The sequence below is a fragment of the Haemaphysalis longicornis genome, unplaced genomic scaffold, assembly GCF_048455015.1.
Source record: "Haemaphysalis longicornis isolate Haplotype H1 unplaced genomic scaffold, Haemaphysalis longicornis Haplotype H1 scaffold_2, whole genome shotgun sequence".
NCBI lineage: Eukaryota > Metazoa > Arthropoda > Arachnida > Ixodida > Ixodidae > Haemaphysalis > Haemaphysalis longicornis.
In genome coordinates, this window is record NW_027526295.1 from 97,541,470 (window position 1) to 97,558,453 (window position 16,984).

A 16,984-nucleotide genomic window follows, 5' to 3' on the forward strand; every position below is an offset into this window, starting at 1 on the left:
CGTTGTTTAGCGCAAAGAAAACTGCATGTACATTTCAGGCAAAATCTGTGTATATAACCTGTAGCCCCCACCGTTCATTTAGTTAGGAACGCCCGTTGGGTTGGTTTTTACGATAGTAAGCGCAAAAAGCGGCCGCGCAAGAAAAAAAAAATGGCGTGTTCGAAATGCCGCAGAAATGCTCCAGCCGCGCAAGAAAAAATTAGCAGTGGCTTAGTTTGGCCAGAGTCCTTCAATGCTTTACATTGAAGGACTCAGGTTTGGCTATGCCAGGATATGCGTAGCGTGACCTAAGGTTCAGCTGGTTATTCTTAGCTTTCCTGGTTGTCTAGGATTAGCTTGATTATCATGCTTACCGCTGCTTCAATGACGCACACACGGTATACGCATTATGTGACGCATGTATATTTATCGAGCGGCATCCGGCGCAGCGTTACCAATCGCCCCAGAGCTAAGCTGGTTCCACAGGCGCACGCCGGGGTTGCTGCGACGCACGAGCCATCGGTTCCACACCCGGCCACCCCTCGCATGAGCATCAAGTGGACCGGGCTGCCACGTGCGGAACGGAGGTCGGCGAAGACGCTGGGCGCGTGGGGTGTGTGAGAGACGCCGGGCAGCGAGCAACGTTCTGTGCGCCGTGTGACGTCACTGCTCCTCGCGCATGCGCAGCACGGCTCTCCGGGAGCCACGCGAAACTGTTCAACCTCGGCCAATGTAGCTCACGCTACAAAAAAATGGCCCGTTTTCGAAATGACGCAAAATGGCTCCAGCGTACGAAATTAAAGCGAGCACAGAAAAAACAACTCCCGCTGGCGCAGTTTCGGGCAGGGGGCGCTCGAGCACTGCGAGGGCGGGACATTTCGATTGCATATTCATCAAGAGACGAGTGAGACAGGGCGGCGAAGAGCGTGATGGGTGGTGGCAGTGACCGGATAACGGCGCCATCACTCATTATGGAGAATCACTGCTCTGCACTTCCGACAGCTTTCACATTGGGCGAAACGGCTTTAATATATATATATATATATATATATATATATATATATATATATATATATATATATATATATATATATATATATATATATATATATATATATATATATTACAAAATATCTGTCCGACAAATTGTCTCCATTTAAGCTATAATAACGATTAACGACGGAACTTACGGGAAATCTGTATTTTTGTGGAAATGCAGAGCGGTACATGGTTCGCCATTATCGCTATTTTTTTTCTATTAAAAATTTCTTATTTTCTGGTTTTCCATAATTCTTTCCGACGAATTATCTCCATTTACGCTATTATAAGGATTGCAGGTGGAACTTCCGCGAAATCTGCACTTTTGTGAAAATGCAGGGCGTTACACGGTCGTGGCTGGGGTGGGGGGGGGGGGGCTACTCTGCAAAGAATGCTACGCAAAAAAGCGTTTTGTCCTAAATTACAGAAAGGAGTCGTTCCCGAGCCTAGGCCTCGAGGCGGCATTCCAAGTCCGACAGCAACGAAATGTTCGAATGGATGGCGCGCGAGTAGTGCGAATGCGGGAAAATTGAATTGCCTCGTTGTCTTTGTTGTGAAATTTGTTGTTTTGAAATTCGCAAGTTCGAATCTCCGAGAGCACATGTTTTTTTTTTAAGTTGATTTATTTGTTTTTTGGGCAATGTTTTCTATACTGAATAACGCTCATTGCTCCACGAGCGAGTTCGCAGAACGCGTACAGACTGACACTGATAACGCTGACGAGCTCTCGTTGTGCGTGGTGGTGCCGTAAGCACCGGCTGCTTGCGGGCGCAGTCCGAGGGTCCCGAATCAGCCGACCCTTGGCCTGGTGCGAACACCCCTCATACGATACAGGCACGGGAAAAGCGCATGCCGCATTTGAGCGTCTCCGGTGACGCGCAGGGCGTTCATCCACTGCGTACCCCTCGGATAAAGTGGTCGTTTCGATTCCAAGCTGTGCTGGCAGGCTTATCTGACGCATTTTACCGCGGGCATGGCAGAAGCGCGATATATACCGATTACTGAGACGTCGAGAACGCGGTGTTTCTCCTTTGAGGCTTTATAAAATAAATACCGTCTTATCGACCGGACAAACGACGGAAAGTGTGTTCATTTGGGCCAGTCTACGCAATGCAAGCAATAACAGAGGTCTGACAAAATTCAGTGTCCCTCTAAACGCGGGAGGGTTGAGACGGGAAGGCAAGAGCGGGAGAGGTTCATGGGCGAGAAAGATAAGATGGGAAGAAGAAGAGAATACTTGTCAGGGGCGGCAGAAGACTATCGTCTTTAGACGACAGTTGCAACGAAGCGAGCAGATATATGCGTGTAATTATTTTTTTACGTTTGCGTTACTAGGCTCATTCCCGTAAATGGCTAAGGCGTCGCGCTGCTGAACACGAGGTCGCGGGTTCGATTCCCGGCCGGCCGCGGCGGCTGCTTTTCTGATGGAGGCGAAAAGCGCAAACGCCCGTGTGTACGAGATTTAGGCACACGCTAAAGACCCCCAGGTGGTCAAAATCAATCCGGAGCCCTCCACTACGGCGCGCCTCATCGCCTGCGTTGCGTCGGCGCGTTAAACCCCCACAATCAATCAATCAGTCAGTCAATCAATCAAATCAATCATTTGCGTAAAAACTTGCGCGCTCGTTAGTCGTGCCCGAACTGACGCCACCACACCGAAGCAGAAACGATAACAACTATATTAGGTCATGCGAGAAAAATTGATTGATTGATTGATTGATTGATTGATTGATTGATTGATTGATTGATTGATTGATTGATTGATTGATTGATTGATTGATTGATTGTAGGGTTTAACGCGCCGACGCAGCGCAGGCGATGAGGCGCGCCGTAGTGGAGGGCTCCGGATTAATTTTGACCACCTGGGAATCTTTAACGTGCGCCGAAATCTCGTACACACGGGCGTTTTTGCTTTTCGCCTCCATCAGAAAAGCGGCCGCCGCGGCCGGGAATCGAATCCGCGACCTCGTGCTCAGCAGCGCAACGCCTTAGCCACGGTGGAGGAATCTTAGCCACTGAGCCACCGCGGCGGGTAGGCGAGAAAAATATTGCGGACCCCGCGCACGGGTGCGAATCGAATTCACGCGAAGCTTTCATCGTGGCACGCCTGAATTGGAAGGTACTATAGCATGTGGCATTTCCTTTAAGGGGTTATTGTACTTGGCGGAGTTTATTTTTCAGAACTGTGAGCAGTGATGAATGCGTCGAGAAATACGAGACGTAACGAGAAAAATGGAGGAAGCTCGCACTAACGCGTAAGACTTGAAGGTATAGCGAACTGTACGCAACCTTCACGACCATCAGGAATGTTTAGGTTCACGATTGCAGCCGATTTGATTCTTCCTCGCTGCCGCAACGACCTTTACTCCGTCATTGTTGCTATAAGTGTGAGCTTCTTCTTTTTCTTTTTTTTTTGCATGTGATAATCATTGGACATCACCTTGGAGGGGGCGTACGCTATGAAGTGTCTTTCTCGTTCCGAGCAACTGTTGCCACGATTGCGGCTAACGCTGGAGTTTTTTGTTTGTTTGTTTGTTTGTTTTTGCCAATGTTTGCCAATCTCCCTAACCGGGCGTGCTTGGCTTGACAAACGCGCGCAGGGGACGCTGGGTGGTCGTCGCGAAGCCCGCGCTCACGTGCGCGCGCTCGGCTATTTGGCGGCATTTTAACTGCGGGCACGAAAAATTGCGATTTGCTAAACAGCTTCGCTGTTAAAACGTCCAACGTCAAGATCTCCTTGGCGAAGATGCCACCAGCTCCGTGCGCGGAGAACCTGAAACGCCCACTAACGAGGCTTCCCCGCGGGTGCCTTCCCGCGAGTCGCTTTCCCGGCGCCGCGTGTGTATGATACGCGGATCCAGCGTTATCTGCTGTAGGTGACACCCAGCGGCGCACCTGGCAAGAATGCAGAAGCAGCAGCCTTTTAAAATTGGGAGAAGAGCCCAAGAAAGCTTCGCTTTGAAAGAGAACTGTGGCGGGGACAAGGATCGGACCCAACTGGACGCCCGGTGACTGCAGGCAAAGTGATTTAAAGGAGCAATGAAGAGAAAATACAACTTCGTTTAATTTGAACGAACTAGGATTCAGTATCTCACTCAGCTCCATTACAGCCCCGGAAGATGTTTTTTTTAACGAAAAAAAAAAGTAAGAAGTACTTAAAATCTTTCAAATTTTGCGCCACAGTGACGTGTTACGAGCAAGAATGACGTCATACGGGCCAACAATAAAACACAATTTTCTGTGCGTTAACTGCACGTTAGCATTCAAGTGATGCGGTCAAACGTCCAGTCATGTGTCGTCGCGACAGGTCAGTTAGGCGGCCGCCAATCGCACAAACAAGGTTCCGTGACGTCATAGAAAAGTTGTGGGAAATTGGCTAGGGCGTCGCCACTGCTTCACACGTTTTCTTTAATATCTCCGTTATTTGTTCGGAGATTGCGATGATATTGGTACCATTGTTATCGGGACTAAGGAGTCTTTCTAATAAACCCAACTTGTATTTTGTCTTCATGGCTCCTTTAACCTTTGCTCTAAGCAGACGCCACGGTGAACATGGTGTTCAAGGGCGACGTCGGTGCTGTCGTATCCGGATAAACGGTCACGTGAGCGCCAGAAGGCGAACGCTGCAATGCCACGCCACGGGCAAGTGCGCAGCCAGCCGGTGAACATCGGAAAGTATACTGTGAATAAGTTTGCTTTTACCAACGCTTTTGGGCCCACAGCCACGCAGCGTATACACGTCCTGCGCAGCTTCTTTAGTAGTGTGCGTTTTTCTTTATTTTCTTTTTAAAGCGAATTCTTTCTTATTGGGACCGGTGGCGTTCTGTCAAAAAACTAGTGCATTGCGTCATAGACCGGTTGATCGACCGAAAAGTTTTGATAACGTCTCCGGACACACGACGCGCGCGGGAAACCGGGCTTCCGTCGTGTCGACACGGTTACTTGAAAATCGCGAAAAAGGAACGGTTCGAGATTAGACAATACACGCATCGTTCACGAAAAAGAAGTGCATTATAGAATGCATTTATATCGCATAAACCACGCATCATTGTATACATTTAGATCGTTCGTAGGTGCGTTTACTATCGTGCGCGAAAAATCGTCGCATGCGTTGGTTCTTCGTTTGCGATTTGGGTCTTTGAGGGTTTGGCGATCGATTGGACGCCCTTCTAGCGAAGGTTTTGACGCACTTTTGACTCAGTTTTGATGCGAGAAAAACTTTTTTTGTGAAGGGGCGGTAGAGTTTTTTTTAGCCCGAAAGGAACTTCTTCGGCTAGCTGTGCACTATTTTTCTAGCCCAAATTTCTGTGAAACTTTAAAAAAATATCCCGGGCCATCTCCCCTAACGTGAAACCTAGGGAGGGGCGAAGCATGCAGCGTATAAGTGTACTCTTAACTCCTTGGCGTTTTTGCCAACGGATATGAAACCGTTGAGGGGTAGAGGTATACAGCTTTGCTGTAAAAATCTCTTGTCTTTGAAGCACGGGGCTCTCTAGCGCGAGGCGTAAACGACTGTCCTGGTGTTTTATTTATTTATTTATTTGTTTTTTATTTGTTTATTTCAAGTACCCTCAATCGCATGAGCATTGAAGAGAGGAGTGGGTTTAAAAAAAAATACAAGTAACAAGTAACAAAGCGGCAAGAATGTAACATAGACTATATATGCTGGTAGTACAAACAACAAAAGTACATAAAAATACGCTAGGGGTTCTTCTGGATAGATCTGTAGAAATATTCGCATTGTACACAACAAGCGGAAAGCATTTGTCGGCTACAAGGCAAACTACACAAAGTTTACGCAGTACTATACTCAAGAATTTTGCAAAAAACATGCGCTCAACATCAGTTATACAAGAGAAAATGAAAATGAGGAACAAACAATAACAACAACATGAACAGAAATAAATTCACGTGGAATCACTACACCCGAAAAAGGCGAACAACGATCGGCGAAAAAGATTTAAATCTGCTATTGATGCTACATCACCGGGAAGGTGGTTCCATTCGGTCGAGGTTTGCGGCAAGAAAGAATGAGTTACGTTCTAGCGCGAGGCGCAAACACGTTTCCCGGTGTTTTAGTACCGTGACTACTAAAGACGACGACGACGACGACGACAGGAGACGCCAGCAGCCTCAGCCCTTAAGGGGCTTCGTCCCTAAAAGTAACGCCTGCCGCGTGATCCCTCTCGCCTGTATACTCATCTCCCGCTCATGGTCCCTCCCACGGAGCAAGTTTTATCTTGCTCCGTGGTCCCTCCCCTCTCGTTCCCGTGTCATAGGACCCGCAGGTTGCTTACCCCCCCCCCCCCTTTCAGTAACCCGTGGGCCACGATTCCTGCTCAGTGACTCGAAGGAAAACCTGCAAATGAATGCTTCAGGAACGGTACTTATATGGAGCTTAGTCGTAGAGGTAAAATAAATGTCGATAAATCGAAAGTAATTTTATATAGACATCTAGTTGCCCCTTTCAGCTTATTGGAACGGAATAGAGAGTTTCAGCTAACCGTTTGCGACGGTCCGCTCCGGTATCGGCGGCCACGCATGCGCAGTGGCGTTCCCGCTTGCTCTCGGAGCGGAGCGGACCGTGAAAGACGGTCAGCTAAAGCTCGCTAATACTGCAAGGTGGGCGATGAATATAACAATCGCGGGCAAGTTGTCACTGCTGGTCGAAACCGCGATAAAGAAACCACGTGTCAAATAAGTATGGGTCGAAATTCTTACGGTGACAACACCCAAATAGTGATCATAATCTGCCTTTTCCACTGAAGGGCGAAGGTGCAACCAGTGCGTATTCCCGGTCGCAGGGGCGTAGCCAGAAATATTTTTCGTTGGGTATGATACGCCGCCGGCAAAAAAAAAAAAAAAAAAGCCTACACGGAAAGCTGTCCTGCACGCAACATTCATTTCATTTTCATTTTGTTATCTAATTTTCTTACATACCCAGCTTTCTCGCTCAAAATTACAACCTCTCGGGAACCTAGAAAAACCACTTTAGGAAAATGATATTTGGCATAAAGCTAGATGTCAACGTGAAGATTAAAACGCTAAAATAACATTTCAGGTTTCTGAATATTTTTTTTTGTGTAATTTGCTGTCAAATCTAACTCCCCATGCATTTCTATGGGATAGTTCCCACGGCTCAGGAACCCAGTCGCGAAACGTGCGCGACTTGAAACTGTGCACAAAGCAAGTGTTCACCCCAAATATTAGCTGTGCAAAAGAACTTTTCATTTCGCTAAAAAATTGCAGAGTAATCACTGTTGAAAGGACTGCCATGAGCGGGAAAGCTGCATATGATTTTGCTTTTACGCAATAACATAACGATGCTGAGTGTTAACAGCATAGACGACAAAAAGGCCGAAATGCGGGGAGGGGGGGGTGGGATGCACCGCTCAGAAAATTTCGGGGTGTGTTCTGATACCGATACACTCCCCCATGACTTGTCCCTGCCCGGTGATGACTTGTCGGTTCTAAACTCGTGAGCTTGTTGTAATTACGTCGAAACAAAACCTAGGTCAGCTCAATGTGCCATGTAAAGGAAAATGAGGGACAGGAGACGGGCGTTTTGGAGTGCGGAACAACCCCTCTAGCTCAGCACAGCTCGTATGAAAATGAGTGGACTTGGCTGGGCATGTAATGCAGATGTCGGACAACAGGTCGACCGCCATGCAGGGTAACAGAATGGTTACTGAAGAACGGAACGAGAAATGCGGAGGGCCGTTAACTCCATGGAGGGATGAAGCAAGAACATTCGGGGGCAGCGTTTGAAAGCTTGCGGAAGAGACATTATTTCTGCAGTAGACACACACACGTGACGATGAGGAGGATGAGGATGAACCCGTTATCCACAAATCATGGGTGACGAACCCTTCTGATCCCCTCCGCTCTCCTCCGGGTTCCGGTAGGACACGGTGAAGAAGATGCAGGGGATTGGGAATGACGCGATGTCGGCGTTTCACGTGCGCGGCACGAAATGGCCTCGCAATTTGCCATGCATATTTTCTTAATGCATATTTTCTTAACAGTACAACTACATCTTTTTACAGCTTTGCGGCCTGATTCAGGAGACCCTGCAGTTGTCTGTCGCTCCCTGCCACCTTGCTAACCGCAGGAGGGAAGGGTTGTGTGCAGGGACGTAGCCAGGGGAAAAAGGGGGGAAGGGGGTGTCAGAATTTTGTGGCCATTTTTTCGCCAACGCTATTTACACACCAAACTGGTGTACTGTAATGTAAGAACAAAAATAATAATAATGTCAGTTTATTAACACGAAAGTGACAAATTTTGTAGGGGCTCAGGATGTCTTCTTTTTTTCCGGCGGCATAAAACACCCCCCTCCCCCCCGAAGCCTATTTCTAGCTGCGCCGCTAGTTCTGTGTGTGTGTTGGGTGCAGGGTGGATGGATAGATAGATGGGAGGTATAGACTACATTTGTGCGTACGTGTAAGGAGGTAGGTGGTTGATGAGCGTTGTGCTGACCTGCTACAACTTTGGGCTTTCGCTGCTCAACAGCGGCGCCCAGTGCTCGTAGAGGCCGCGACCAACCGAGTGCCCCGAAAAACAGGGTGTAGAAATGCGATACTTATGGGGAGCATTCGTACGAGCTTTCAATGGAACGAACGGCGAAATAAAAAAATCACGCCATATCCACGGAATGAATGATAAGTGGGGCGAAGCTCGAGAGGGGGAGATCATCGGTAACCGTAACTCTCCCGTGAAAGTTCGCCCATTACATCATTAAGAAAGACGTAAGACTGTGTGCGTACATTGTACAAATCAACTTTTATTTTCGGAGTCAATGCTCCCAGGCCCAGACCTGGTGAAAGACCCCGCGCCATCGAGGACTACCCCGCACCTCCACCACAATTTGTCACGTAGGATGGGACACAATGGTAAAAAAAGAACTTTTATTTAGGGCGAACTTGTGCCCGAACAAGACTAGAGGAAACGAGCAAAGGTCCTTGCGTCTCGTTCGATCTCCGAGAACGACTGCCTGCGTTCGTGGCGTGATCTCTTGCGTGATCTCCCCCTCGCAGTGCACGTGCGCTCGCGCCTCCGTTGGCGAACACAGACAAGCTCGCGCTCCCGGTGCCTAGTTTGCGCTGCCGGTTGCAGCCGGTTCTTGCGCGTGCAACGCGGCCCACTTTGCGACATCTCCGAAAGCATGCGGCGGTCACGTACCACGAGACACAAGGGATGGACAGACCCATGACTTAAGGAGCTTCGCCCCTAAAAAAAAAAAGACTGAAAGGCTGCCAGCCTTTGAATTGTATTGTGATAACACTACCGCAAGTATATATCAAAATGGTTCTGCCATAATGGATGTCGTCTCTTCTTTAACTTAAGAGGTGGTGGTTATAATTGCTGAAAAGGAATCTTGCGTTTGATTCTGGCCGACTCTTGCTAAAGGGAAGAAATATTGTGGGTTTCGAATTGCTTGGGAGCATTCGTTTGTGGTGAGTTGGGGCTTTCTTCTGGGCGCAACTTCACACTGTTTCTTATTTGGGACCTATGTATTTGATCACTGCTCTCCTTGTTCGGTCATATCAATGACGCATCCTTCTTGCTTCCAAGGTCCTGTGCCCGACAGCATTTTGTTCTCAAGGCCTCCTGCCTCCTCCTTGACTTCCAACTTGATAGAGATTGGGTTCACCTGTATCCCTTCACTAAGTGCTCAAATTTGGAGCTCGCTGACCCGTTGAGCAGCGCCCGCTACCCTCAAGGCATCGAGTGGGCGGAGTCGACAGGGAGTGCAATTAAAGGGACACTGAAGTGATATGTAAACATTGCGGGATTACTAGCGCAAATTGTAGTCCGGAGTCCCCAGGCCATGTTTCGACCACTCTAGGCGCGTTTACGCGATTTTATTTAGTAGAAAAACTAATTCGAAAATGCTGTCCTCCTCTCTTTACGCTCGCCCATTTTCTGTGGCGTTTTCGTGTGACGTCAGGAGGGGATGAGGTAGCAATTGGCTGGCTGCGCTACTGCACGGCTCCCCGGCCTTCAGACAGAGTCAGTCGGCCCAGCGTTTCGTCCGCCGGCCGCCGGCGGGTCGTCGCAATCAAGGAGGTTAAAAAAAATTGCTTGGTCGCAATTCGTTCGCTTAGTTGAAACGAAGCCAGGACACGTTTGTGAATGGAAGAATGTGCCTTTCTTTACTTGGTTTGTTTGTACACTGTATCTAGCTCCAAGTCAAGGTCGCTTCACACAGGCGCTGCACAAGCGCACATGCGACGCTTCGCGTCAGGGTACGCCAGTAGGAAAATATAAGGCCTCTTGAAGGCGGGAGAAGAGTCAGCGAAGTTAATATAGGTACTAAATAAATAAAATCAACTGATATTTTTACCGTAAAGCGTAAAACTAGGGCGCGGGAAGCACTTTTTTGCGCTGGGCGAACAAGAACAGCGGTCAGCAGCACGACTACGCATCTGCGAACGCTTTTCCGTCTACGAAATGCAATTGCTACACGTGAGGTACTGTGGAAACTCGGGCGACGCTTACTGCACGAGCGCAGTACAACAAATAGTCACCTAAGCTGCTTGAAATGCCAAAACTAAATAAAAGTGTAAACCGGTTGTACAATATATACCCTATATTAGGAAGGCCTGCGGATCCGGCTTCGTGGCCGAGTGGGCTGAGGCGTTATGTAGTTCACCGCAAATGTTTTGCAAGTCACGAGTTCGAATCCCCGCGGGTACGTGCTTTTTTTTTTTTTTTGTAAGTTAACTTTTATGTTTTCCGCCAATGTTTTCTATATTGAGTTCACCTTTTTTTGGGCCGCAACGTTCATGTCTACACGAACTAGTTCACAAAACACGCGCAGGCTGGCACTGGCGCGCTAGCGACTTCTCGTTGGCGTGCTGTTGCCATAAGCACCGACTGCTTGCAGGCAGTGGGCACAGGCCAGAATGAACAGACCCTTGGCCTGGTGCGAACACGCTTTTTACGATACAGGCATGAGGGAGGCAAGCTCCAAATATGGGGGAAAAGCGCATGACATTTGGGCGTCTGCGGGTACGCGGAGGGCGTGCATGCACTGCGTAGGTCTCGGCTAGTGAATGCTACGACTACAAGCCGTCCTGGGAGGCTTATCTTGTGCATTTTACAGCCGCCAACATGGCAGAAGCGCGGTACGATGATTACTGAGATATTGAGAATGCCCATCCAACAACGCCATTGGTTATGTTTTACAGAACCGAAACCGAAACCGAAACTTTTTTGATTGCTAACCTTGGGCATCGTCCAATCACGGCGCCCCTCCTCTCAACGTCACAGCCTTAGTTGGTGCGGCCGCCGCAAACCACGCATGGTAGTTTTTCTTCTTTCGCGCTTTGTAAAATAATTACCGATTTGTCAACCGGATAAACCATGAAAAGTGTGCTAATTTGAGCCAGTCTACGCAGTGCAAGCAAAAACGGGAGCTTGACAAATTCACTTCAGTGTCCCTTTAAAGGAGTGCTGAGCACAGTGTGTCTAAACCTTATTTGAAGCTGCATGCTGCAGTTTAACTCAAGTGGTTCGTAATATGACTGTTTTGTAGAAGTCTAAAGCCTGAGCCACTCTGTAATCGATGGCACAAGAGAAAACGCCTTGCGCCATCCGCAGCGGGCGCGCCAACAATCGCAGTGACGTCACCTTGAGAAGGACTTGCTGCCGGGCGAGTTGGTGTGAACTTTGCCACGTGGTTTTAGCGCTAGAAATGGACAAACACAAAATAGAAGGCAGGCGAGTGATCGAGGACAGAACAGAAGAGGACAGGATGGAGGGCAGGACAGGACAGAGTCCTTTTTACGTTCGTCCTTTTTAGCGCCAAAACCATGTAGCAAACGTCACATTGGTTTGCGATTTGTGTACGCGCTATCTCAGCGCTGAAATTTTTGTTTTTAGCCCATGGTTGGTGGATCTACTTTTTCTGTATCAACACGCAGCTTGAACGTGTTGAACGTGCTAAAAGTCCGCTAATCTTATCCTTGAGGACTTGCTAATGGTTCGCCAAAGCCGACGTCGGTGAACTGGCAGCGAGGGTGCAGTGTGCGAGGGAGGCGCCACGAACGCAGTTTTCACGCGGGAAAATGCCTGTAAATCGACCGGAATAACTCACAACGTGCCTGCAGCGCAATATTAGACTTCTGTTTGGTAATGTAACCAGCGAATTTTTTTCTACTGACTGAGAAGTCCGACGATACATGTGCGTTCCTTACGCGGCTATATATGGGACGGCGACTCCTGGCTTTCCTGACCCCCCCCTCCCTTAAAAAAAAAAAAAGTCCCAAAAGAAAGTTACGCCTCCGAACAGTTACGCCTGTACTCGCGAAGAGCTCAAAAATAGGGTGATCAAAAAGGGTCGTCGCGAAACGACATTGATCATGCCAGCTGTCGCCTGTGTTCGTGACGGCGAGGTATGGCTGCCAGTGTATACCTCCGCTGGAAAGGTGACGGCTCTTGCCGAACGTCCACAGTTTGTCGGGACATGGACCGCAGAATGCCAGAGCATAACGGCCTGGAATTCGGGATACCATTCGGATAGTGAGACGAGGAGCCTACATTCAAAAGTGACCACGCACCGCGGACGATGTTCGAAGCTGTAGGCAGACGCAGCCATCGAAGCCTGATGATCGGAAAGGCGTCTTGTTGAGCATTTGAGAAAAGTTCGAGTTTGTTCTGTCCACGGCATTTTTTTAACAAAACTGCCACTGTTACCTTACGGCTTTGAGGCAGAGAACCCATATTTCAACCTTCAAAAATGACAGCAGCAAAGCTGGCATATTTTATTCATACCAACTTCATCTGCCACTGATTTTCTCTTATCTGCTTTCAAACCTTATCAAAGCGTGTGCATATGAGTTTTACTCCTTCTGCCTTCCACGGCTCTTCATATAAACACCGGAACGATAAGCGTAGCATTAATTCCTTCTTTGTTTTTCATAGGCGCACTGGATTGGTTGTAAAAGTGAAGGCGATGAACAGCGACTCAGTGTAAATATCACAGCACTGAAGAGGGGATATCTCGCGAGTAAAGGGGAAGCTAGCGGTCGGCCAGGCAAGCCGCAGCCGCAGTCCCTCTATCCCAGGCCGGATCAGCGTGCCGCCGCGTGCACTGAACCGCCGATCTTCATCGTGGAGGCACGCGTCGGCGCTCTTACGCAAACAGTGGGGTAGAGCACGCGCCCGTTCCCTTAACCCCATAACAAATTGTCGCTCTTCGGCCGCCTCCCCTCTTCCCGTCCCGGTTGCGGCGTGTGTGTGTGTGTAATGCTCCGGTGCCTGAGTATCTATCAAACGCTCCGCATATATATCTTCACACCAGGGGTGGAAGATGGCCCGGAGTGCACGCATATATACCCGTAGGGTTCGGGAAGCGGAAGGGGTCACTGGCGCGTTCGCGAATCGGCATGTAAAGACAAAAAAAAAGGGAGGACGAAGACCGCAAGAACAATGTGCGCATGCTCAACGATGCGCGAACGAATGCGGGTTAGGAGACTTCGTGTGTACTTATGTGGGAACGGAAGGGTGGCAGGATTTCAGCGCTAGAAGAGGCCGCGCTTCCGCCGGCCGAAATGTGGAAGTGAGCGCCGCATGATCCCCATTACGGGAGGGGAAAAGGCGTTTTTTTTTTCCTCGGGAGCGCGCGCATGTACGCGTTGGGGGGAAAGCCATTAGCGGGCTGGGAGAAAAAGGAAGAAAAGGGAAGCGACTCCCTTTGGGAGTGAGAGGGTGCGCCGCCTTTACTCCCTCGTTCCCCCTTTCGATGAGGAGCGAGCGAGCGGGTTGCGACACCGCCTTGCGCTTTCTCCCCTTTTTCCCCGAAAGGGGGAAGCGTGATTTCCCTGGATCCCTAATTGCATTTCCCGAGCCACGGCTCATTTGCCGCGCGCGTCGTCCTCGTGGTCGCCCCAGGGAAAGATCTTCCCTCCTTCTGGCTCTCCTGCAAGGCGCGCACGTGTGCGCGCTCTGCGGCGGCCGAGGGTGGTGGCGGCGTACTAATTACGCTCCGATGCGGAGCTCGCTTGCGAGGGAAAAGGCTGTCCTCAGTCTCGTGGTGCTCTCTCTCTCCGAGACCCGCGAGGGGGGTCGCGGTGGTGCCGCCACGTGGCGACGAGGACCCCGACGACGACCACGGGTCCGCCCCGGAGCTCCTTTTGATGCGCACCGCCGCGCTTCGATCTCGCTTTCCTCCAATGAGGGCGCCCACCGTGCGCGCGGTGGGCCGTCGCTGAAGGCGATCGCCGGCTGCGCTGCCTTCTCGCAGTGTGCCCTGCGTGTGTGCCTAATAGGCCGCTGGCCGGCCGGCTCGCATTTGCCCTAAAGTGTGTGTGCGGACAGTTGAAGCGCCTCTGTCGTTTACCATTTTCTCTGACCTGTTAGCTAGATCCCCATCAGCACCGATTAGGCCTTTAGTTAGTTTCAGATCTTACAGCAGTCTGTCGAAAGTAATATTGTAAGTGAGAATAATAAATGGCATCGATGTCACCGGAGTGTTGCAACATACCGGGTACTATCCAACCGAGCGGAAGCAACACGAGTACATGAGTATCATGGAATCATGCGCATGCGCGCTTGGCCAAGAGAAATCGCTCCGTCGGCCGTCGTCAAAGAACTGATTGGTTGGTTGATTGATTGATTGATTGATTGATTGATTGATTGATTGATTGATTGATTGATTGATTGATTGATTGATTGATTGATTGATTGATTGATTTAACGCGCCAACGCAACGCAGGCGATGAGGTGCGCCGTAGTTGAAGGCTCCGGATTTATTTTGACCACCTGGTGATCTTTAATTTGCGCCGAAATCTCGTGTACACACGGGCCTTTTTGCTTTTCGCCTCCATCAGAAAAGCGGGTTCGTCAAAGAACTGCGGCTCCATCCCCACTCATCACGTTCCTTCTAAAGCTCCCGTGTGCTGTGCAGGATGAGATCCCAGGATATGAGAACGTCTAATATGATGATGGTTGTGCATAAGCGCATGCAGGAGGCCCAGATCGGCCAGATCTGTTTTTACTTATATGTGCGGAGCTTCCGGGGCGGAGCGCCGGCGCGCGGGCCTCAGATCGGAATCGTGCCGTGTGCAAAAGGATGACTCTGCGTTTTGCATTGCGGTGACAAAGCTTGAATGGCACCTGCGACCTAATAGAGAGTTATAGCATAGCGGAGAAGCGGTCCCGCTACGCCGTCCGGTACACGGTCGGCGGCACTGCGCATGCACAACTGTTCTCTCCCCTCTGCGCACGCGCGTGAATTGGCGGAGGGGTGAAGAATAGGCTATATACTCGTTTGACATGACTGCGAACTTCGGTGCTTCTAACTTCATCGTGAACTGTTGTAGCTATTCGTGCATAATGTTCACGGGCCAATTTTCTTCCTTGCGAACTCCAAGAAAAATTAGGAATTAGACGTGCATTTGGCCTCAAAAGTTTCCTACGTAAACTACGGAACAGAACGAACCGCTAAAACTCTCTAATAGAGAGTTTTATCACTCGCTCCGTGTATTCCGTTCCTACCGTGTTGACCGGGACCTGACTGCGCCTGCTCGCGCGGAAGGGCGAGGAGGACACCCCCCACCGTAACGAATGCGCGGACAGGGAGAGGGGCCGGCCCGCGGAATTAATCCACCCTAGCGGAACGAATGCGCATGTGCTCAGACGGGTCCCGGTCAACACGGAGCATACGGAGTGCTAAAACTGTCTAATGACGGTGATTGCGAAGAGAGCGCGAGGAGGAAGGCACAGCGGATGGGGAAAACACGCAGTAAGAGCGCGTGACGAAAACGTTTAGATTTGAAGCTTCCGTTCGTGCTTTGAGCGTGTTGCGTCGGCGCCATCGGCACGATCCATGCGGTGAACGCGTTACCAATACTAATGTTTCCGGGCAGCAGAGTACATACATTGTGCATGTTCTCAAATTGAAAATGTAAGTGTGCACACTCTCAAATTACATTGCAAATAAAACAGCCGAGTTCAAATTTCGCATCGGAATTAAGGTGTCGCTATCATAGTCTGCTGTGAATCTAATTTCCCCTCTTCCCCAATTCCTCGCAATGTTCTGTGCCTCTGCAGCGCGTGGGGCGAGGGCCTGTTCCTGATGCTGGAGACTGCGCTGATCGCGGCGCTGGTTCTCCGCTACCGGGGCCAGACGGGTCGCGTGCTGGGCTTCACGGCCTCGTACGCCTGCCTGCTGGCCGTCCTGGTGGCCGAGGTGGTGCCCGTGTCCACGCTCTGGTCCGCGCAGCTGCTCAGCCTGCCCGTCATCATCTGCGGAAAGGTGAGGCCAGTTCGATATGAGGGCACCTATCGCGTAGCGCTGCTTATAAGGGTTGTGGATGCGAAAGCGTTGATGTCGACTTGAAGGCCTCGGACGTCCTGCAAACGCGTAACGTTGTCCGAGGGGGTTGTGCACGAAATTTCACGATTTCAACGCACCCGTCTCATTTGCCCTCGCGCCTTTTGCCCCGTTTTCGAAAAGCCCGTGCTCGTAAGCCCCGTGCTCGTAAGCCCCGTGCTCGTAAGCTCCGGACACATTCTCCCCGTCTCTTTTGCCCCGTCTCATTCGCCCCGCGCCGAAAGTCGCGCTCTTTAAGCGCCGCACTCGTAACTAAGCCCGCGGTATTCCCGGTTTGTTTCTTCATTTTTTTTTTCTGTCTTTGTGATTTTTAGTGCGGCTATTGAAAAGATACGTGAGGACGGAACAAACTAAAAGAGAAAACTTTGACCGAAATGGCTGGGTCGTCTAGTGGTGGATATTTTCGTCCTATATGAGTTCGTGCGTTGCAGTTATCAATTTAATTGATAATATAGTCATATACGTGTTGGCATGACATACTCGTAGCCGCGTATGAAGAGTACGTTCTGCCTTTCCTGGGTCTTAAGAACCTACCTGGCAACGTCGTTCATTTGGTGTTGAGTGTCGCGCTCACTCGACGAGGCTGCAGTGTGGCCCGGCTGAAGTGGCACCACCCTAGACCTCGGGAGG

General features: G+C 50.0%; 1 protein-coding gene across 1 annotated transcript in view; it reads left to right on the plus strand.

Annotated features, from left to right (window-relative positions):
• The window catches only part of LOC144169046 (mannose-P-dolichol utilization defect 1 protein-like), a 67,366-nt gene that overhangs the window by 22,247 nt on the left and 28,135 nt on the right, over window positions 1-16,984 (plus strand). The window contains exon 4 of the mRNA XM_077698043.1: window positions 16,072-16,276. Coding sequence (XP_077554169.1) covers window positions 16,072-16,276 — 205 coding nt within the window. The remainder of the gene's footprint in view (window positions 1-16,071; window positions 16,277-16,984) is intronic.